The sequence below is a fragment of the Pan troglodytes genome, chromosome 6, assembly GCF_028858775.2.
Source record: "Pan troglodytes isolate AG18354 chromosome 6, NHGRI_mPanTro3-v2.0_pri, whole genome shotgun sequence".
NCBI lineage: Eukaryota > Metazoa > Chordata > Mammalia > Primates > Hominidae > Pan > Pan troglodytes.
The window spans coordinates 39,089,351-39,112,108 of NC_072404.2; the positions used below are offsets into that span (position 1 = coordinate 39,089,351).

General features: G+C 37.1%; 1 protein-coding gene across 16 annotated transcripts in view; it reads left to right on the forward strand.

Annotated features, from left to right (window-relative positions):
- Positions 1-22,758, forward strand: part of BBS9 (Bardet-Biedl syndrome 9) — a 797,962-nt gene that overhangs the window by 216,098 nt on the left and 559,106 nt on the right. For all 16 annotated transcript variants that reach the window (XM_063814159.1, XM_063814155.1, XM_054655541.2 and 13 more), the window contains 3 exons: positions 13,747-13,928; positions 18,202-18,278; positions 21,894-21,947. In XM_063814159.1, the coding sequence (XP_063670229.1) occupies positions 13,747-13,928; positions 18,202-18,278; positions 21,894-21,947 (313 nt within the window). The remainder of the gene's footprint in view (positions 1-13,746; positions 13,929-18,201; positions 18,279-21,893; positions 21,948-22,758) is intronic.

Consider the following 22,758-nt stretch of genomic DNA (forward strand, 5'->3'; position numbering starts at 1 on the left):
CAATGTCATTTATTTCTGCTGTGATGTTTATTATTTTTCTCTTTTAGTAATTTTGGGTTTGATTTGCTTTTGCTTTTCAGATTCTTTAAGATGCATCATTAGGTTGTTTATTTGAAGTTTTTCTACTTTTTAACTGTAGCTGCTTATAGCAGTAAAGTTCCCTCCTAGTACTGCTTTTGCTGTATCCCATAGGTTTTGGAATATTACATTTCCATTATCGTTTATTTCAAGAAAATTTTCAATTTCCTTTTAACTTCTTCATTGATCCACTGTTCATTAAGGAGCATATTGTTTAATTTCCATGTGTTTACATAGTTTCCAAAATTCCTCTTGTTATTGATTTCTAGTTTTATTCCATTTTGGTCAGAGAATATTCTCGATGTTGTTTCAGTTTTTTTGAATGTTTTAGGACTTGTTTTGTGGCCTAACATTTTGTCTGCTTTTGAGAATGATCCATGTGCTGAAGAAAATGTGTATTCTGCAGCCGTTAGATGAAATATTCCACAAATATCTGTTACTTCTATTTGGTTTGTAATGCTGGTTAATCCGATGTTTCTTTGTTTATTTTGTGTCTGAAAGATCTGTTCAATATTGAAAGTGATGTGCTGAAGTCTATAGCTATTATTTTACAGGGTTCTACCTGTGTCTTTTGCTCTAGTAATAATTTGCTTCATTTATTTGGATGCTCCAGTATTGGGTGCATTTATATTTACAATTTTTATATCTTCTGGTTGAATTGAGTTTTTTTTAAAATCATTATATAATGACTTCCTTCATCTCTTTTTATAGTTTTTGTCATGAAATCTATTTTGTCTGATATAAGTATAGCTACTCTTTGTCTTCTTTAGTTTCCACTGGCATGGAATATATTTTATCATTCTTTTATTGTTAGTCTATTTGTGTCTTTATATGTGAAGTGTGTTTCTTGTAGGCAGCTGATCATTGGGTCTTTTTTTAAAAAAATTCATTAAGCCACTGTATGTCTTTTGATTGTACAGTTTAGTACTTTTATGTTTAGTTTTCATTATTAATAATTAAGGACTTACTCCTGCCATTTTGTTCTGTGGTTTCTGGTCTTCTCTTCCTTCTTTTCTTCATTCCTGTCTTCCTTTTTTTTTTTTTTTTTTTTTGAGACAGGGTCTTGCTCTGTCACCCAGGCTGGAGTGCAGTGGCATGATCTCAGCTCACTGCAACCTCTGCCTCACGGGTTCAAGCAATTCTCCTGCCTCAGCCTCTCGAGCAGCTGAGATTACAGGCAGGTGCCACCACACCTGGCTAATTTTTGTATTTTTAGTAGAGACGGAGTTTCACCATGTTGGCCAGGCTAATCTTGAACTCTTGACCTCAAGTAATCCACCTGCCTTGGGATCCCAAAGTGTTGGGATTACAGGCGTGAGCCACCATGCCTGGACCCCTGTCTTCCTTTTAGTGAAAGTTATCTTTCTCTGGTGGTACATTTTAATTTCTTACTCTTTATTTTTTGTGTCCCTGTTGTATGTGTTTTGATTTGAGTTTACCATGAGGCTTGCAAATATGATCTTACAACCCATTATTTTAAACTGATGAACACTTAACACTAATTTCATAAACAAGCAAACAAATCAAAGAAACAAAGAGAAGACTAATAAAAACTCTACAGTTAACTTTGTCCCTCTGCTTTTTAACTTTTATTGTTTCTCTTTATATCTTATTGTACTATGTATTAAAAAGTTGTTGTCGCTCTTATTTTTGATTCAGTTCATCTTTTAGTCTTCTTACTCAAGATAGTTTACACACCACAGTTACAGTATTATACTATTCTATGTTTTTCTGTGTCCTTGCTATTACAGTAAGTTTTGTACTTTCAGATGATTTCTTATTGCTAGTTAACATCCATTTTTTTGTTTTTTCAGATTGAAGAACTCCCTTTAGCATTTCTTGTAGGGCAGGTCTAGTGTTGATGAAATCTATCAGCTTTTGTTTGTCTGGGATAATCTTTATTTCTCCTTCACGTTTGATGGATACTTTTGCTGGATATACTATTCTAGGAAAAAGTCTTTTTTTTCTTTCAGTGCTTTAAATATATCATGCCACTCTCTCCTGGCTTGTAAAGTTCCCATTGAGAAGTTTTCTGACAGACATACTGGAGCTCCATTGTAGGGCATTTGTTTCTTTTCTCTTCCTGCTTTTAGGATCCTTTCTTTATCCTTGCCTTTTGGAGTTTGATTATTAATGATCTTGCAGTAGTCTTATTTGTGTCAAATTGGCTTGCTGTTCTGTAACCTCCTTGTACTTGAATATTGATATCTTTCTCTAGGTTTGTGAAGTTCTGTTATTATCTCTTTGAATAAACTTTCTACCTCTATCTTTGTCTCCACCTGCTCTTTAAGGCTAATGCCTTTTAGATTTACCTTTTTGAGGCTATTTTCTAGATCTTGTAGGTATGCTTTATTGTTTTTAAATTATTTTTTCTTTTGTCTCCTCTGACTGTATATTTTCAAATAGCCTGTCTTCAAGCTTACTAATTCTTCTAATTGATTAGTTCTGTTGGTGAGGCACTCTGATGCATTCTTCATTATGTCAGTTGCATTTTTCAATTCCAGAATTTCTGCTTGATTCTTTTAAATTATTTCAATGTCTTTGTTAAATTTATCTGATAGGATTCTCAATGTCTTCTCTGTGTTATCTTGAATTTCTTTGTGTTTCCTCAAAACAGCTATTTTGATTTCTCTGAAAGGTCACATATCTCTGTCTCTCTGGGATTAGATCCTTGTGCCTTATTTAGTTCGTTTGGTAAGGTCATGTTTTCCTGGATAGCCTGGGTGCTTGTGGATATTCATCAGTGTCTGGGCATTGAAGGGTTAGGTATTTATTGTAGCCTTTGCAATCTGGGTTTGTTTGTACCTGTCCTTTTTTCTGAAGGCTTTCCAGGTATTCAGGGGGACTTGGGTGTTACAATCTAGATTTTGGGTCACTGCAGCCATATCTGCATTAGGGGGCACCTGAAGCCCAGTAACACTGTGGCTCTTACAGTGGTATCACCTTGGTGGACTTGGTTGAGATCCAGAATAATTCTCTGGATTACTAGGGAGAGACTCTTGCTTTCTTCCCTTACCTTTTCCCCAACAAAAAGAGTCTCTCTCTCTCTCTGCTGTGCTTCCTGGAGCTGGGGGAGTAGTGACACAAGGACTCCCGTGGCCACCACCAATGGGAGTATGCTGGGTAAGAGCTGAATCCAGAATGTACTGGGTCTCATCCAAGGCCTCTCATAACCACTGCCTGGCTACCACTTACGTGTGGTCAAGTCCCTAGGGCTCTACAATCATCAAGTGGTAAAGCTAGCCAGGCTTGTGTCCTTCCCTTTTGGGCAATGAATTTCCTGTGGCCCCAGGCGGGTCCAGAGATGCTCTCTGGGAGCCAGGGTCTGGAATCAGAAACTTAGGAATCTACCTGGTGCTCTGTTTTAGTACAGTGAGCTGGTACTCAAGCCACAAGACAATGTCCTTCCCACTCTTTTCTCTCCCCTCCCCTCCCCCTCCCCTCTTCTGCCTTGAATCTCTCCCTATTACTACCACCTCTAGGCTTGCAGTGAGTACTGTCTGGCTACCGCTGATGTTCACTCAAGCCCCAGGCTCTTCAGTCAGCTTGTGATGAATGCTGCCAGGCTTGAGCAGTGGGTTCCCCTCTCAGGGCAGGTCCTAAAATGCTTGCTGTCCGAGAGCCAAGGATTAGAATTGGGGACCTGAAGAGCTTGCTTGGTGCTCTACTCCACTGCAGCCCAGCTGGTACCTAAGCTGTAAGACAAAGTCCCCTTTACTCTTCTCTCTCCTTTTCTGAAGCAGAATGAGTCTCCCCCATGGCCATTGCAGTTGGGAATGTGCTGACCGGAAGCCAGCACTTCTCTGAATTCCACTCAAGGCCAATGACGAGTACTGCCTGGCTACCACTGTTGACTATTCAGGGCCCAAGGGCTCTTTAATCAGTAGGTAATGAAACTTGCCTTGAGTGGATCTTTCACTTAAAGGCAGTGGGTTCCCTTCTGGCCCAGGGTATGTTTAGAAATGTCATCTAGGAGCTAGGGCTTGGAATGGGTACCTGAGGTCTCTGCTCAGTGCCTTATTCTACTGTGGATGAGCTGGCATCCAAGTTACAGGACAAAGTACTCTTTACTCTCCTCTCTCCTCTCTTCAAGCAGAAGGAAGGGGTCTTTTCCAGGGCTGTGCACTACTTTGCTGGGTGTTCGGGGAAAGGTGGTGCAAGCACTCCCTTGGCTGCCCAATCTGGTGTCTTATTAAGTCTTTTGCCCTCCATGTCCACTGGCACTGAGCCCAGTGAAGCACTAGGACTTGCCCAGGAATTGTGGTTCTTGTGGCCTAGACTTTCAAATTTATTTGGGACCACAGAACACTTTACCTGCAGTGGCAAGGTTTCCTGGAACTCAGTTTCCTACCACTTGGATGGACAATTTCATTTTTTATTCTGGCAGAATAGAAAATGAAAATGAGGTGGAGGAACATATTATGTAGGGCCTTGAAGACTCTTGTAAGGACTTGAGCTTTTGTTATGAGTGCCAGAGGAGCCACCGGAGGATTATAAGGTAACATGAATATTTTTACTGCTTTGTTGGAAAGTTACTGTAGAGGCACATGTATAGAAGTGGAGAGGCTGGTTAATAGCAGTTATCCAGGGCAGATTAAAGGGTGTTTGTTAGGCTTGGTGTGGTGGTTCACACCTATATTCCCAGTGCTTTGGGAGGTTGAAGCAGGAGGATCACCTGAGGCCAGGAATTCATGACCATACCTGCAACATAGCAAGACCCTATATCTAACAACAACAAAAAAATTAGCTTGGTATGTTGGCATGCATCTATAGTCCCAGCTACTTCGGAAGCTGAGGCAGGTCACTTGAGCCCTGGAGTTTGAGTTACAGTGAGCCATTATCATACCACTGCACTCCAGCCTGAGTGACAGAGTGAGAGTCTGTCTCTAAAGAAGAAACACTAAAAAACAAATATTTGTTTCATGCATGCAGTAGTGTACTTGGTGAGAAGTAGTTGGATTCTGGACATATTTAAAAAGTAAGGCTGGCAAAATTTGCTGATGGAATTTATGTGGTTGCAAGAAAAAGAAAAGGGATGGGGAGTCAAGGATGGCTCTAAGGTTCTTTCTGGATGAGCAGCTTAAAGAATGGAGTTACCAATAGCAGAAGTATGAAAGATGCAGGAGGGTAGCTTTGAGTTGGAGAGGTGGGGCCAAAATCAGGAACTCACGGGTAGCCATGTTGAGCTTTAGATGTCTATTGGCCTTCTAAGTGTAGCTGTCAAGTAGGGGGCTGGATGTACATGTCTGGCTGGAGATATAGAGGTGGGAGCTGGCATGAAGAAAGTATTTAAAGTCGTTAAGACTGAATGAGGTCACCAAGGCTGGAATCCTTTGCCTTTATTTTGTCCATTGTTTTTCATCTGTGGGGATCTACTTGTAGGTCAAGATCCACCTTCTGCATCCTCTGCCCTGTGAAGCCTTGCTCTGCTCTCTCATGCAGGCCCATTGCACTCTCTTCTTACTGTGCTCTATCTACTACATTGGATTGCAATTGCTTTTATTTAAAGTAAGTTTGAAGTCCTCCCAATTAGACCAAAGATTTTTATACAGCAAGCCTCATGTCTTCTTTGCCTTTATAGCTTCTGTTTTATAGCAGATGCTCAATAAAAATGTCTGAAATGATTAATGGTGGATTGATTAAAATATGTTCAAGTGCCCACATCCAGTACTTTTGGACTGAGGAAGAGCTGTGTGAACTGAGTGTGGCTGACTGCACTTGAAGGGAAATGCCTTTCAATCATATGCTCCTTACTGAGGTAGAATAAAATTTGGGGTGCAGTAAATACTATTTAGGGTTTTAAGATTTCCTTGGTATCTATATATAGTAGTAAAAACCAGACTTTGACAATGTGATAACCTACAATGTTCCTATTTTGCATAAAATGAAGCCAAACAAGAGAACATTAGGTCCAATGCATGTTCTTTTTATTTGTTTTTAAAACTAGTATTCTTTTGTTTTAGCGTATTAGGAAATGAAAGAAACCATTTATTTTCTATCTATTGAGCTATATTTCAAATAATTTCATGTTACACATTTTATAGATTGGCTTTGTTGGAAAAATAAAACTAGTTAAATGTTTTTAATCCCACAGATATTTAATTTTTAAGTCACTGATTGAAATTTAGTCACTGGGAATGGAAAATAGAACTTTTTTTTCTTAAAAAAGGATAAGGTTTTCCTTCTTTTATTTATTTATTTATGTATTTATGTATTTATGTATTTATTTATTTAGAAACGGAGTTTCGCTCTTGTGTCCCAGGCTGGAGTGCAGTGGCGCGATCTCAGCTCACTGCAACCTCCGCCTCCCGGATTCAAGTGATTGTCCTGCCTCAGCCTCCTGCCTATCTGGGACTACAGGTGCACATCACCACTCCCAGCAAATTTTTGTATTTTTAGTAGAGATGGGGTTTCACCATGTTGGCCAGACTGGTCTCGAACTCCTGGCCTCAGGTGATCCACCCACCTTGGCCTCCCAAAGTGCTGGGATTACAGGTGTGAGCCACCGTGCCTGGCCCTAATCTTATTTTGTAACTATAAGACAAAATGAAAATAATTCATCATTTCACTAGTTAGGGATAGTCACATCCTATTAACATTTAGGTATTTTTCCTAATTCGTGTTTTATACATACATATTTATAAACAGAATAAAATGTACATGCAGTATTATATTTTGCTTTTACATTTATTATTTTTTCTGATAACAGATATTTGATAAGATAAGATTTTTAATGGTTTCTAGACATTCTATTATAGATACACCACAATTTAAAAATATTCCCCCCTTATCATTTGGGTTGTTTCTAAATTTTTAAAATAACCATGAAAGTAGATTACTGCATAAAAGACAATAGTATTTTTATGGTTTTTGATATATTTTTCTAAAATGTTCTCTAAAAGGATTCTAACAAATTTACATTGGTATCAAAAGTATATGAGAGTATGTCTCCGTGTACCTTCTCTAACAGCTGGACACATTATTAAATACAATTTTTTTGCTAGTTTGAGGTGTTAATCAAATATACCTTTTTAAAAAGTTTTAAAATGTACATTTTTTGATTTTGAAAATTTTTCCATTTATTTATTGACTGTATTATTTTTATGTGTGAATTGTCTGTAGATGGCCTTTATTTAACCTTTTTCTGTTGGGTATAGTATCATTTTCATTGATTTATAAGAGTTCTTTACATATTAGATTTAACATATAAAATTGTGTTTTTTTTTGGAGACAGAGTCTCGCCCTGTCGCCCGGGCTGGAGTGCAGTGGCATGATCTCAGCTCACTGCAACCTCCGCCTCTCCAGTTCAAGTAATTCTCCTGCCTCAGCCTCCCAAGTAGCTGGGACTACAGATGCATGCCACCACACCCGGCTAAATTTTTTGTATTTTAGTAGAGATGGGGTTTTACCGTGTTGCCCAGGCTGACCTCAAACTCCTGAGCTCAGGCAATCTGCCCACCTCAGCCTCCCAAAATGCTAGGATTACAGGCATAAGCCACCGCGCCTGGTCTATAAAATTGTTTTTATAGGTCAAAACCAGTTGAATATCAGGAACTTCACATGGTTTAACTTAAAATGTTGTATTTTATATTGGTTGCCAATGTTTTCTGAGTTTGTCCTTTGTTCTTATTATGTCGTATTCTTAAGCCTATAACAAGTTTAAAATTTTAATGTAGTTTAATTTAGAGATCCCTTCCTTTGTAGCTTCCTCTGTTGCGTTCTTATAGCAAAAGTTTTCTTACCATCTCAAAGGGAGATAAATATTTTTGTAGTTTCATATTTTTAAATTGAACTTTAAAAATCCATCTGGAATTTTGTTTTAAGGTGTTGTTAAGGCAGGAATCTGTTTACTGAGTGATAAAATCATTATTTACAGATTCCTGAGCAAAATTCTGTTGTTTAATTTCATGCCCCATTGCTGAAATTACAAAATAACCAAACGTCCTAGGAATGTAATTTCTTTGACCCTGATTCTTCATAAAGTACATTATTCTAGTGACTTAGCTCAGCCGATGCACTTCACAGACCAATAATAATTCAGAGACCTTGATTTTGTCAATGTTAATGATGCTTTTAAGACAGAAGCAATAGGGTACACGGTATTGGATTTAATTGATGGTTCTGTTCAGCATAACATTCTGTCATTCATAGAACCTTACTTATTAACCCACATGAACAATATTGTTAAAATTTTCATTAGATGCAAAAATCCTCAACAAAATACTAGCTAACCGAATCTAACAGCACATCAAAAAGACAGTACATTATGATCAAGTGGGTTTCATTCCAGGGATGCAGGGATGATTTAACATATATAAGTCAATAAATGTGATATATCACATAAACAGAATTAAAAACGAAAATCATATGATTATTTCAATAGACACAGAAAAAGCATTTTATAAAATCCAGCATGGCTTTATGATAAAAACTCTCAATAAAATAGGCATAGAAGGGGCTTACCTCAAAGTAATAAAAGCCGTATATGACAAACCCACAGCCAGCATCATGCTGAATGGGGAAAAGTTGAAATCATTTCCCTTGAGAATTGGGATAAGACAAGGATGTCCACTTCCACCACTTTTATTCAACATAGTACTGGAAGTCCTAGCCAGAGCAATCAGACAAAAGAAAAAAATAAAGGGCATCCAAATTAGAAAAGAGGAAGTCAAATTGTCACTATTTGCTGATAGTATGATTGTATGCCTAGAAAACCCTAAAGACTCATCCAAAAAGCTCTTAGATCAAATTCAGTAAAGTCTCAGGATACAAAATCAACGTACATAGATCAGTAGCACTGCTATACACTAACAACAACAAAACTGACAATCAAATGAAGAACTCAGTCCCTTTTACAACTGCAAAAAAAAAAAAAAAACACACACACACACACACACACAACTCCCCCCAGAAAACCACCACCAACAAAAAATCTTAGGAATATACTTAACCAATGAGGCGAAAGAGCTCTATAAGGAAAACTGCAAAACACTGCTGGAAGAAACCATAGATGACACAAACAAATGGAAACAAATCCCAAGCTCAAGGATGGGAAGAATCAATATTGTGAAAATGACCATAATGCCCAAAGCAATGTGTAGATTCAATGCAATTCCCATCAAAATACCGTCATCATTCTTTGCAGAACTAGAAAAAACAATCCTGAAATTCTTATGGAACCAAAAAAGAGCTCGCATAGCCAAAGCAATACTAAGCAAAAAGAACAAATCTAGAGGCATCACATTACCTAACTTCAAATTATACTACAAGGCTGTAGTTACCCAAACAGCATGGTAGTGGTATAAAAACGGGCACATAGACCAATGGAACAGGATAGAGAACCCAGAAATAAAGCCAAACTTCGAGCGAACTGATCTTTGACAAAGCATACAAAAACATAAATTCAGTAAAAGACACCCTATTCAATAAATGGGACTGGGAAAACTGGCAAGCCACATGTAGAAGAATAAAACTAGATTCTTATCTCCCACCTTATACAAAAATCAACTCAAGATGGATCAAAGACTTAAATCTAAAACCTGAAGTCATAACCAAAAGCCACCTGTACCCCAAAAACTATTGAATTAAAAAAATTAAAAACAAGAGGCCAGGTGCGGGGCTCACGCCTGTAATCCCAGCACTTTGGGAGGCTGAGGCAGGTGGATCACGAGGTCAGGAGTTCGAGACCAGCCTGGCCAAAATGGCAAAACCCCATCTGTACTAAAAATATAAAAATTAGCTGGGTGTGGTGGCGGGCGCCTGTAATCCCAGCTACTCGGGAGGCTGAGGCAGGAGAATCACTTGAACCCGGGAGGCAGAGGTTGCAGTGAGCTGAGATCACGCCAACTGCATTCCAGCCTGGGCAACAGAGCAAGGCTCCATGTCAAAACAACAACAACAACAACAACAACAACAACAACAACAACAACAACAACAACAACAAAGAAAAACAAGATTGAAGGCTTTAATGTCCCTAAACAAATTACATACTATATTATCATTCTTGATACAGCTTTTTGAAATTTATTCATTCACCCTTGTTTTGGTGCTATGTGTTTTTTTAAATTGTGGTAAAATATACATAACATAAAATTTACCATTTTAAGCATTTTAAAATGTACAGTTCTGTGGCATTAGGTACATTCATACTGCTGTGCAATCATCACCACTATCCATCTCCAGAACTTTTTCATCTTTACAAGACTGTATCTCTCAACCCCCTCCCCCAGCCCCTGGAAACCACCATTCAACTTTGGGTCTCTACAAATCTGACTACTCTAGGAATCTCATCTAAAAAGAATAGTTTTTAGAGTACAGGTGGTTTTTGGTTACATGGATAAGTTCTTTAGTAGTGATTTCTGTGATTTTGGTGCACCTGTCAGCTGAGAAGTATATACTGTACCCAATATATAGCCTTTTGTCCCTCACCCCTCTCCCAACCATCCCCTCCTGCCAGTCCCCAAAGTCCATGTCATCATTCTTATGCTTTTGCATCTTCATAGCTTAGCTCTCACTTGTAAGTGAGAACATACCATATTTAGTTGTCTAAGTTACTTCACTTAGAATAATGGCCTCCTGCTCTATCCAAGTTGCTGCAAAATACATTGTTTCATTCCTTTTTATGGCTGAGTTGTATTACATGGTGTGTATACACATTTTCTTTATCCACTCATTGGTTGATGGGCACTTAGGTTGGTTTCATATCTTTGCAAATGACATGAATAGACAATTCTCAAAAGAAGATTTTTTTTTCTTCAGCCAACAAACATATAAAAAAGTGCTTGACATCACTAATCATCAGGGAATGCTACTCAGCCATAAAAATAAACAAACTAAGCTATAATGTCTTTTTTTTTTTTTGAGACCGAGTCTTGCTGTGTTGCCCAGACTGGAATGCAGTGGTCTCGGCTCACTGCAACCTCTGTCTCCTGGGTTTAAGTTATTCTCCTGCCTCAGTCTCCTGAGTAGCTGGGATTGCAGGTGCCTGCCACCACACCTGGCTAATTTTTGTATTTTTAGTGGAGATGGGATTTCACCACATTGGCCAGGCTGGTTTTGAACTTCTGACCTCAAGCGATCCACCTGCCTCGGCTTTCCAAAATGCTGGGATTACAGGCGTGAGCCACCATCCCCAGCCTATAATGTCTTTTGCAATTGATTTTTTAAAAAGTAAATTGCTTAAGTTCTATAATTACCTTAGCTGTCAAGACATTCTGGTGAAATTTGTTCTTTTGGTGAGGGAAGACCCTGGCTACTCTCTTTACCATTTGAACACGTGAAATACCAGTAAAAAGTGTTTTTAGAGAGTCTGAAGAAATATATGTATTCTCTATTATCCAAACTCTTCCTATTTGAACTCAGAAACTTAATAGGTTCAGATAATTTTTTAGATAAATGGCTTGTATCTAAATTGTTGCCATTTGCTATCTAAATTGATGGAATAAAACTGATTTAGTAATAAACCTTTCAACTCAAAGACCAACTCAATTTAGATAAGGAGGAATACTTGTATTGGGTAATGCTAGCTTTTCTGTATGATGGACTGTTCAAAGGATGAAGATGAAATGGAAATGCCTGTTTGAATTCAAAGAACTGATGAATCTCACATTCTCTGAGAAGCCCCCCCAGAGGTCTGCGCTTTAGCACCCTAGAGTTGCCTGAGGACTCATTGGGTTCGTAGGGCTTAGTGGGGCTAGCTAGAATGGGGAACAGACTACAGTCACAACTCAGAGGGAAGGGAAGATTTGCTCTCTTGAAATGGGCTTGTCAGAGCTGAAAGTTGGGATTTCCATGGCCACTAGATGGCTTCAGTTACCTGCAAAGAAAGGTTCAAACCCAAAGGTACTCTGGGGTTGCTTTTCATACTTTAAGAAGATCATTCCATTTTTGGACTATTTGTTTTCTGAGGGGTAGATGGCAGAAGCAATGGATAAAACTTAAAGTTTTTGAGGATTATCTAGTCTTACCTTCTCATTTTACATATAAAGAATATTTAGGAAAACTTTCCCAAGTTGACTGAGCTCTACAGGAGCAGCATCAGAGCCAGACTCAAGTCTCCTGCGTCCTAGTCTAGTTCTTTAGCTGTTGAACCAGTGACAACAATCTATTTTTTATTCCTCTCAAGTAATACGACAGGGTTGCATGTCACTGACTATGCCTGAGTCCTGGAGATGATGTGTATTGGAATGTTGTGTTTAAGGCAGGTGGTGAAGTGGATGCTGGTGACCATCTTATGGGCAGAACTGAGCAATGTAGTATCTACTCCCAACCCAGTTGAGCTTTTAGATTAATGAAATGACTACCTGCCATGATCCACTGTTGGGGAGTTTTAAACATTTTTGTTCATTCTAAATAATCCTAGACTCTTACATGCCTTATCTGTTATATACTTTATGTCCTTTTCTCTTCTTCAGATGAACAGCAACATTTAAAAATCTTCTTTTCTCTCACAATTTTTCTATTTTTGTTTACTTTTAGAGACAAGGTCTTGCTATGTTGCCCAAGCTGGATTCAAACTCCTGGGCTTAAGTGATTCTTTGCCTCTTCAAGTAGTTGGGAGTACAGGCTTGTGCTACTGTGCCCAATTTATTATTTTTGATTAATATCTAACCTTTAGAACCGAGTAGAAAATACTTAAAAAAAAAATCAAAAGTTTCTGTAGAAAACCTAACAAACAAAAGTGAGTCAAACAAATCCATTATGTATCAACTCAAAATGGCTTATCACGATGTTGAATTTTTTTGTTTTTATGGCAAACTTAGGGAGGAAGCAAATACAGTATTCATCTCAGCTACTTTTTATGACATGTTCACAAAAACTTACAACTTTAAAAAAATTGTGTGCTAAAATTATCCATAATTTATATATTATGGCTAGTTTCTAGAGTAAAACAGACCTCAGGGAGCCTAAGAGAGAAGGAAGAGTGAAAGAATGGGGAATAAAAAAGATAATGAGGATGAGAAGAGTGATAGAGGAAGAGCTAGTAAATGGGACAATTGGCTGCTTCTAGCTAAAAGTGAAGAGAAAGAGAGAACAAACCAGAGGGCCACTTGAATAGGAGAGCGTGTGAAGGAAGCTGTGATGGGAGGACCTGGGAAAGAGGGCAAACATGAATCCTAAGGGTAGAGAGGGAAAAGGATGAGGAAAGACCGGGGGCACTTTTTTTTTCGCAAGACCTCCGATGGCTTCCCACATCAACTTCGTTGGTTTTCTGTCCCCTGGGTTGTCCTGTCTTCACTCCTGTGCCTCCTTCCTGGTCTTCAGCCAGCCAGCAGCCCCGCTCCATCTCTTGGTCCATTGTACCTCCAAAGTGTTGTTCACATGCTTATTACGGAAATGCCAAGTAGTAGCTGGAAGGAGGATTAAAAACAGTACTTAAAATGCTCTTAGAGCAGGATTTGCTTTGTATTTAGGTCCCCAAAAGTGGTAGCTATTATAATAATTAAGCTTTTTTCCCGGCCTTAGTGGACCTTAACATTGGGAATACTTCTGTAAATACAAATCGTGTTTGAAACATTTGAATTTAGTCTTTGAAGTAAAACTTTAGAAATAGATATATAGTTATTTTCTTAATGGTGTGTTGATGCTGAATTGAGTAAAAATGTAGTTGGTCAAGACTAACTCTACTGAAATTTAAAATTATGTCTCATTTTCTCTTCCTTATTGTAGTGATTTAAAGGGAGTGATAGTCACTCTGAGTGATGATGGTCACTTGCAGTGTTCATACCTGGGGACAGATCCTTCTCTGTTCCAAGCTCCAAACGTTCAATCTCGAGAACTAAACTATGATGAACTTGATGTAGAAATGAAAGAACTTCAGAAAATCATCAAAGATGTTAACAAATCACAAGGTATCTCATTTGCAGCTTTTTATTATTTTAGTATTCATTGTGAAATTCATATTATCTTGTAGATAGATATTATTTTGTGTATTTGTTAATTTTCTCCTCTAGGCTTAATTAAAATCATATTTGTAAAAACAGTATTGCTCTTTAGCACCCAAGGTCTTTATGTCTACTTTGTATGTTATGGCTTCTGAAAACGTATTTTATTTAAGAAAGTGCTTTTGTTGTTAATGTTTCATGGACAGCACTATCTAGTTTTTTTCTTTACATGCTAAGAAAGGAAGAAGTACTTCTTTGGGTGGTGGTTTTAGGCCTTGAGAAGAGCATTAAAATTTAGAGTGGTCATTTATTAACTTCTTATACTCCTGAAACAACTTTAGTTCTTCTTTTAAAAGAAACCAAAGCACATGAGCTACCATTTTGTTACTAAAAATGTAGTCATTTGCAGCTTAGTGACATAATTTATGTTTGTAGTTAATTAACCATCCAAATGGTGTGTAGCTTGCGGTATGCTGATTTCTAATGACTCAGAGGCTGATGATATTTTCAGTTCCCGAGTTTTGAATAACTCAATATTATCTTACTTTGGGACTCACAAGGGTATAATTTTTTTTGTAAATTAAAAGGAGAAACAAAACACCAATCCTGCAGTTTGAGTTGGACATGTGAAAAGCATTACTTCAAGTTCCCTTTTCAGGGTCAGGTAAAAGTATTTTTTTAATGAGAAAAAATATGGACTATTTTCACATAAAAGAAATGTTAAAACAAGTAGGAATAATAAAAGAAGCAGAGCATCAAAAGCCAACCAAAACAACAGAGCCAATCTTAATCCTGATCCAATCATTTTACTAGATTTATGTACTTTTGAGTCTATGTTACCAACATTGTATTCCTCTGGTCCTGAGGAATTGAGATAATATATTTTTAAAATACAAATATTAAAATAAAGTTATTATGCTTTGGTTTCACACATTCTTTTAGAAAGTTTTGAAAGTAAACCAGTGAAGTTCAGGTCTTTCAAGTACCTCCAATTACTTAAAAATCTATTTGTTGTCAGCGCTGCCATGTCAAATAGAGAGTGGTTAAAATGGGATGTGTCATATCGCAGTATATAATTTTTTGTTTCAATTTTTGTTACTAGCATTTTTGGGAATAATAGAATTATAAGTCTTGTTTTGTCATTTAAAAATATAATTGGGGAAGGGTGGCATAGGCATGAAACATGAAATTTCCAGAGTTCATTAAATAATATGGCTTTCATTTCAAATTTTGTCCTGAGATTTTGCCCTTTCCATAGTAATGTTCCAATAATATTTTGATTAACATTAATTGAATATGAAATTTCTCAGAAAATCCCTTACAGCTAAAAGTTATTTCTTGATGGTTATAGTGATGACCTTGGGTGAGAAAGTTTAGGCTGTTTTACTTGTCATTACCTTGATCCTTCAGTATGTCTTAAAATAACTGCTAATTAAGATAGGGATACACCCACAGACTTAGGTGCAAAGTGCATGATTTACATAACCTCAATTTTTAATTAATGTTTGAAGTTCCTTGCCCCTTCTATGCCACCATCATTTAGTTTTATTTCTGGGAAAGAAACAAAGGGAAACTTTTTAAACTGAGAGGTATTTAAAACATTTTATTTCTAGATATGGAAAAAAATTTAGTAACTTGTACCCTTATAAAACCATGGTATGTTTGTTTATTAAAATACCTGTAATTATATAAAAGCACAAAATTGTTTTATTACAGTTTTAGCTTCTCTTTATTATGAGAAGTTAAAATGCTGAACTTTTTGATGACCCCATTATTCATTTTAATGTCACTTATTTTAGTTTGGGGGCTTTAACTTACAAAAAATGTTCATAGCCTTGTGGGTTATGTTCAGTACTTAAAGCTTTTAAAAGTGTTTTCAAAGGAAGAGTTGCAGCAAAATTTAAAGCCAGTTTAAAGAGTACATTTTGTTGTACACATGGTGTATATTATCTACCGTAATAAAAGTGTTTTTGAAGCTGATTTTATGTGTGTAAGTTATAAGAGGAATGTATGTTGTAAGCATGAAATCATAGTAATGATTTCTGTATGGCTCATGGATTCTGAAGCTTTTCATACTCAACTCATTAATGTGAATCCTGCCTAGTATTTTTGTTACCGGTAGTCAACAACATCTACTCGTAGGAACTTTCAAAGACAGAATTTTATTTATGATTTAGATAGTTGATCATGTTGTCTACCTGGCATGAGTATGAAGGACTGGGTGCAACATTGAGATAGGTGCCCATACAGCTGTGTCTTCAGAAAGGGACAGAGAGCAGTAAGACGTGGGGATATAAATGAAAGTCTGCACTCCATTTGAAATGTCCAGGATAACTAAGCTGATGATAACACTGAGTAGTAGAATCATTTGTATTTTGTGACATTGTTCATTTAGGATTCTGTCTGGCTACATGTTACAAGATACCCAAATAAGATAGAGGTTTCTTTCTTTCTCTTGCAAAAGAAACCTAGTGATGGGCAGTCCAGGGTTGGCTTGGCAGTTCCACAGTCATCAGAGACTCTTGATTCCTTCTATCTCGGAGTCATATATTGGTCCTGCATGGCTTTTGGAACTCCTGCCCTCGCACTGCTGCTGAGTCAGCCCCCTTAAGGAGCTTTCTTGGAAGCCACACCCTGAATGGCTCCTACTTAAATCTCACCAGCCACTCCAAGCTGCAAAACTGGCTGGGGAATTACATGACTTAGCTGAGTATTTTGTTGCTTAGAATAAAGTTGGGCTTTAAGTAAAGAAGAATTGAAGAATGGTTATTGGGATGGGCAATGAACAGCCATTTGTACTCTCATTAAGTTATGGAAATTCCCATTCCAAATCGTGCAGTTTGGTGGGAATGCCTGATAGCAGTTGTAGGCAGTTCCTTTTTTTATGAGATAGCTGATTCATATTTTCAGTCAGCCATCCTCAGAGTGTGGGGAATGTTTCCTCTCAGGGTCACAGGGTGATCTCAGCAATTCTAGGTGTTATGTGCAGATATGATTTCCAGGGAAGAATCATCAGGCTATTTCTCCTGAGTCTCTCCTCTTATTAGGGAGGAATAGCTTTCCCAGAAACATGTGCCAGCTCTCTCCACTCCCAACTTCCCTTACCTTCCATCTGCCAGGATTAAGTCCCATGTTCATGGCTAAAACAACAAATGGTCAGTGGAAGGAAATCACGATGATTGGATTTGACCCTGGAGCCTGGAAGGGGTGACTTTCTCTGAGATGAAGGTGAATAGCTCCACGAAATTAGGGTTCCAATACACAGAGGGAGGATGGAAGAATGGATGTTAAGTAGGTAGCCAATAGTTTGATATGTATATATATTATATATATAAATATATATAACTTAAAAATGTTTTTTGTTTAAGATCTTTGTTGATACTATGAATAAATATCTCATTATGCAACATAAACATGTTTAAAATTATGAAAATAACATGTATATGGTAAAAATAATTCAGTACTAAAAGGATAAATAATGAAAGGTGAATCTTTGTTCAACCCAAGATCCTAGTTTCACTCCTTAAAGGCAATCCTTATCAAGAGCTTTTGTGTATTTGTCTAGAAAATATTCATGTTTATGTAATTGTTTTGACACAAATATGTGCATATTAGACACATTGTACTACATCTTGCTTTTTAAAAGTTAATAGATATATTTTGGAGTTTTTAAAATATCAGTATGTAAAGATGGACAGCACCCTTATTTATGACTTTGGGACATTGCATAGTACAGATATACCATGATTTATTTAATAATTAGCCTATTAATAGATATATAGATATTTAGGTTGTTTTCATTTCTGAAAAAATAACTACTAACATTAGAGACCTCCTTGGGCATGGTTATGGGTATTGGATACATTCTTGGGAGTAGAATTAAGTCACAGGATATGTTCATTTTACATTTTGCTAGTTCTAGCCAACTTACCTTCACAAGGGCTGTACTAATTTGGGCTTCCACTAGTAGTTACAGAGAGGGCATTGAAATTCCTAATGCTGGTCAGTCAATGGCTCACATCTTAGCAAATATCTGCAGAAAAAGACAATATTTTTTACCATATTATAGAGGGAAAGAATTAGCATCAAGCTTCTAATACTGTAATGCATTAGTTTTTTCAACTTGTGAGTATGTTTATGGGGTTTTTTTTATATGTGGTATAGACAAACCTTTAAAGAAAAACTATATACAGAAAGTTTTACTTTATGATTAAATAATTTTTCTTTTTTTAAATCACAGGTGTTTGGCCCATGACTGAGAGAGAAGATGACTTGAACGTTTCTGTCGTGGTTTCTCCTAACTTTGATTCAATTTCTGTAGGTGTACTTGCAGATTTTAAAGGGGTTTATAAGAGTGGTAAACTCTGATGAATTAGGACCAAAATGCCTTGGTTTAAAGTTTGGTCCTCCAAGTAGACACTTCGGGGAGGATAACAAATTGTAGGCGTTGTTATTTTCTAGATAAAAACATTAGTAGCCCCTTAGTGCCAGTAAGGAGCTCCTTGGGCAGGATTTCTGTTTTAAAAAGAAGTGGGGTTGTGGGGGAAGAGAGAGCAGTAGAAGGGCTTCTTGCCCTAGTTCTAATCCTACTTAAAAAAATTTTTTTTTCAAACTTTCTTAGTACCATAGCATTGACGTAATACTAATGTAGCTGAATAATACTGACCCTACCAGATTTTTGTTGGAGATTCAGTTAGATAAGGTTTGTGAGTAGTGGCCTAGCTCAAAGTTTGATGATTTCTAGTCTTTAATACATTATGGTGGTGGTGGTGGTAGGGTAGCTTAAGAGTATATAGTTGGTCCAATACTTAATTTTTCCCCTGTTTCTATCTGTGTGACACAAGGCAAGGTACTTAATTTTCTTAGTCTCAATTTTCTCATCCACAAAATGGGAATAATAATAGAATCTACTTTGTTGAATGTTATGATAATTGTTATGATTGTCATTATCATCAAATTACATTTTACTTCTTTCTACATTATAATAATCATCAACATCATCATAATCATTATGATTATCACAACCATCTATGTCCATGAGTTGTCTTGTTCACTGCTGTGTCCTTAGTGCTTGCCAAATAATGGGTGCTCAATATATATTTGCTCTATGAATAAGTGAATTAATACAACTGAGAAATAGAAAGGATGAAAGGAGGACTATTCTTGATTATATTACTTCATCTCCTCACTTAAGTTTTCTATAAGCACTTGTTAGGATGTGATTGATTATGTCTCACTGACTGCAGTTTATCTGTGTAGAAACAGATGATCACCAATAGAAATTGGTGTAGAAATTGATCTGTGTAGAAATCTGTGTAGAAATTGATCACCAACAGATGATCAATTTAGGGAAGTGGTTGAATTCACTCATTTTACCATATTTGGAGTTCATATCATATAATTCTGCTTAGGAAGTGTCTTCATTATTTAGGTATCAGAACATACTTTAAAACGTATATCATGAGTGTCAAAAGATTAATTTTAGTGTAAACAGCCAATCCAATTTGTGATAAAAATCACATTAACATTGCTATATTATAGTAAATTGGGTACACAAAAAAGTAGGACTATATATGAAAGAAACATTCACCCAGCTGAGTCACATAGTAGAGGCACTGTTTTAAACATTGGCCATTCAGCACACACCATTTTTCATTCTACCTGAAGGGTGTAGTCTAAGTGGAACATTTCTGCTTAGTTAGCTGACAAATGTACACATATTTTCTTGCTGTGGAAATGACTTTTTTTTTCCTTTGGGCAACTTATATAAGTTTTTCTAGGTTCTCTTCAACATAGGCTATTTGGAATGAGGAATTCCCTTTCTGTTTTTTAGGAACTTTTAGTCTTTGTAGGAAAATTCCTTATGTAGTAGCACTATGTTATAATGTATATTTCCCTATTGGTAACCCTGAATGCTATTTCCTCTTAAGTAGGTGTCTCTTTCCAGCTTCATTTTCCCTGTGTTACTATTTTTTCTTTCTTAAGAGATTTCTTGAGAGTATCATATTCATCTCATTGGAAAACATTAGCCCTACAATTTATGTGGCTTTGGTGCCACGACGTCTTCTTATAGGCATTTCTTTCTTGCTATAGTTTTATGTTCCCAAAGGACTGCTGTCCTTGAAGTATCTAGGTGTTTAGTCATGGATTGAAATGAGCAGGAAACAGGAGATGTTGGTTTCTCTTCTAGATCTGTGGATAGCTAAATGTAAAATATTTCCTGGATTTTAGGTATTATTAGAGCACAAAGCCTGGATTAATATTTTACTTTGAATCATTGTTATGAAAGCACACATCTCAAAAAAGTAATATAATTTATATTAGAATGGAGTCTTTCTTAGAGGAGATAAGCATTGCTATCCCATCTTCCTTACTGAGAAGCAAGATCATAGTTTAAATATGGTTTCCTGTGGAGCCATAAGTAGAATATGAATCTCTCAACTTTGAATTCTGCTGATGCTCGTTACATCATAGAATCCCCATTGCTTAGAAGTGGCTTAGTTTTTCTTAGTTAAAAATACTTCAAGTAAAAAAACGCAATGGATCATATTCATTGGTTGGATAGAGACATAATTTTAATTGGTCCCCAGAATTCATAACGGTATTATTAGAAAATATGTCACCCCTTAGTCTTATTCTATCATAGAGCATTTTCCCCTACCAATGTATCACTCTAAAAAATAAGTTATAAGCGATAAGGGAAGTGTTTTATGTATTATATTATACTATGTATTCTTTAAGAGGAAGGAGCAGGTAACACGAGGTGATGCTCAAAGAATGCCTATTGAATTAGTTTATGATATGCACTGGTTAAAAAAAAGTTTCCCTTCCCTTCCCTCCATTCCCCTCCCCTCCCCGCCCCTTTATTTTTGAGACAGAGTCTCGCTCTTTCACCCAGGCTGGAGTGAAGTGGCGTGATCTGGGCTCACTGCAACCTCCGCCTCCCGGGTTCAAGCAATTCTCCTGTCTCAGCCTCCGGAGTAGCTGGGATTACAGGTGCCTGCCACCATGCCCAGCTAATTTTTGTATTTTTAGTAGAGACGGGGTTTCATCATGTTGGCCAGGCTGGTCTCGAACTCCTGACCTCAGGTGATCCACCTGCCTCGGCCTCCCAAAGTGCTAGGATTACAGGCATGAGCCACCGCGCATGGCCTACTTTTATTTTATGGGTGTAAGGCCACTCAATCTTTATATCATTAGCTGCATGTCTTAGATACATGTTATTAATCAGAATAACACATACCTTACGCAGGGTGAAAATACAGGGACCTGAAAGAATGGCATAATATTTTTCTGGGACATACAGGGAGGTCTTCTTCTATGCAATATAAATAACAAGTTAATAGAATTAATACTTTCAATATTTAAGTAAATCTGGGAATGGAGTGGTTTGATAAAATATGTGACCTTTTCTTTCCTTTTTAGGGGATGAGTTTTTTTTTTTTTTTTTTTTTTGAGACGGAGTCTCTGTTGCCCAGGCTGGAGTGCGGTGGCATGATCTTGGCTCACTGCAAGCTCCGCCTCCCGGGTTCATGCCATTCTCCTGCCTCAGCCTCCCGAGTAGCTGGGACTACAGGCGTCCGCCACCGGGCCTGGCTAATTTTTTGTATTTTTAGTAGAGACGGGGTTTCACGGTGGTCTCGATCTCCTGACCTCATAATCCACCCACCTCGGCCTCCCAAAGTGCTGGGATTACAGGCGTGAGCCACCGTGCCCGGCCCAGGGGATGAGTTTTTAAATATTAGCTTATGACTTTCTGGACGAAGGCATCAAAAAAGCCAGATTGTCTCTTTTAGTCTGTCATTAGAGTAATAAATCTTTTATAGTTTCCTATTTTGATAGTAGGAAATATACATTGCACTCATTGTGTTCACTCACTGCTGTGTAATATTGACATCATTCTTTCTTGCCTTCTCAATTCTGTGTTTACAGCAAGCGACCGATGTTGAGGTGGGAACTGACCTTGTCCCTTCTGTCACGGTGAAGGTATTGTACCAGATTTTAGACTGTAATGTGCAAACAATATGATTTATTTCATTACATCTGTCACTGTTGAGAACTTGTAAGTAGCTTACAGAAATGTAAAATAAACACTTGGCATTTGTAGATTTTTCCCCAGCCTTGAGTAGTGAATAGAAAACCTTTACTGTTACTTGCAAATATAAAACTGGTAATTGCATTTATAGCAATATGTATATAATATAAATAACTATTATGAAGTACTGTTACCATTATTTAAATGTGTAGCATGATCCAGGCTTTTTTCTTTGGAAATAAAGTTAACATTTTAAATCTGCTAAAGGAATTGTGTCATCACCATTCATAATAGAACAATCAAGTAGCATCATACATAGTATACTGTGAATTGATATTGGAGAAGCACGGGGATGGTAATATCTTTCTTCTACCTATGATTATGTGGTGTTTGAAAAGAATTTCCAGCCATCTCTCTGCCATAACTTTAAGTGGATGTATTTACAGCAAGAAAATATTAAATGAAGATGCCACAAAGTTAGAATGGTAACAAATTGATAGTCTGGAAAATAGAATATTAAGGATGTGGTTTTGGTTAAGATTTTTAGTCCTGTCATTGTAGAATTTTAGAACTAGAACTTAAATGTAGAACCTTCTTAAAGCATTTAGAGTAAAATATGGTAATCAGTCAGCACATTATTAAGCTGAAAATATTTATCATGCCCAGACCTTGGAAGCAAGGGAAGGTTGTGGATTTTGGCAATTCACTTAGTCAAAACTTGGATGGGGCTTTATATTTTCTTAGATTATGGGTTGCTGTCCT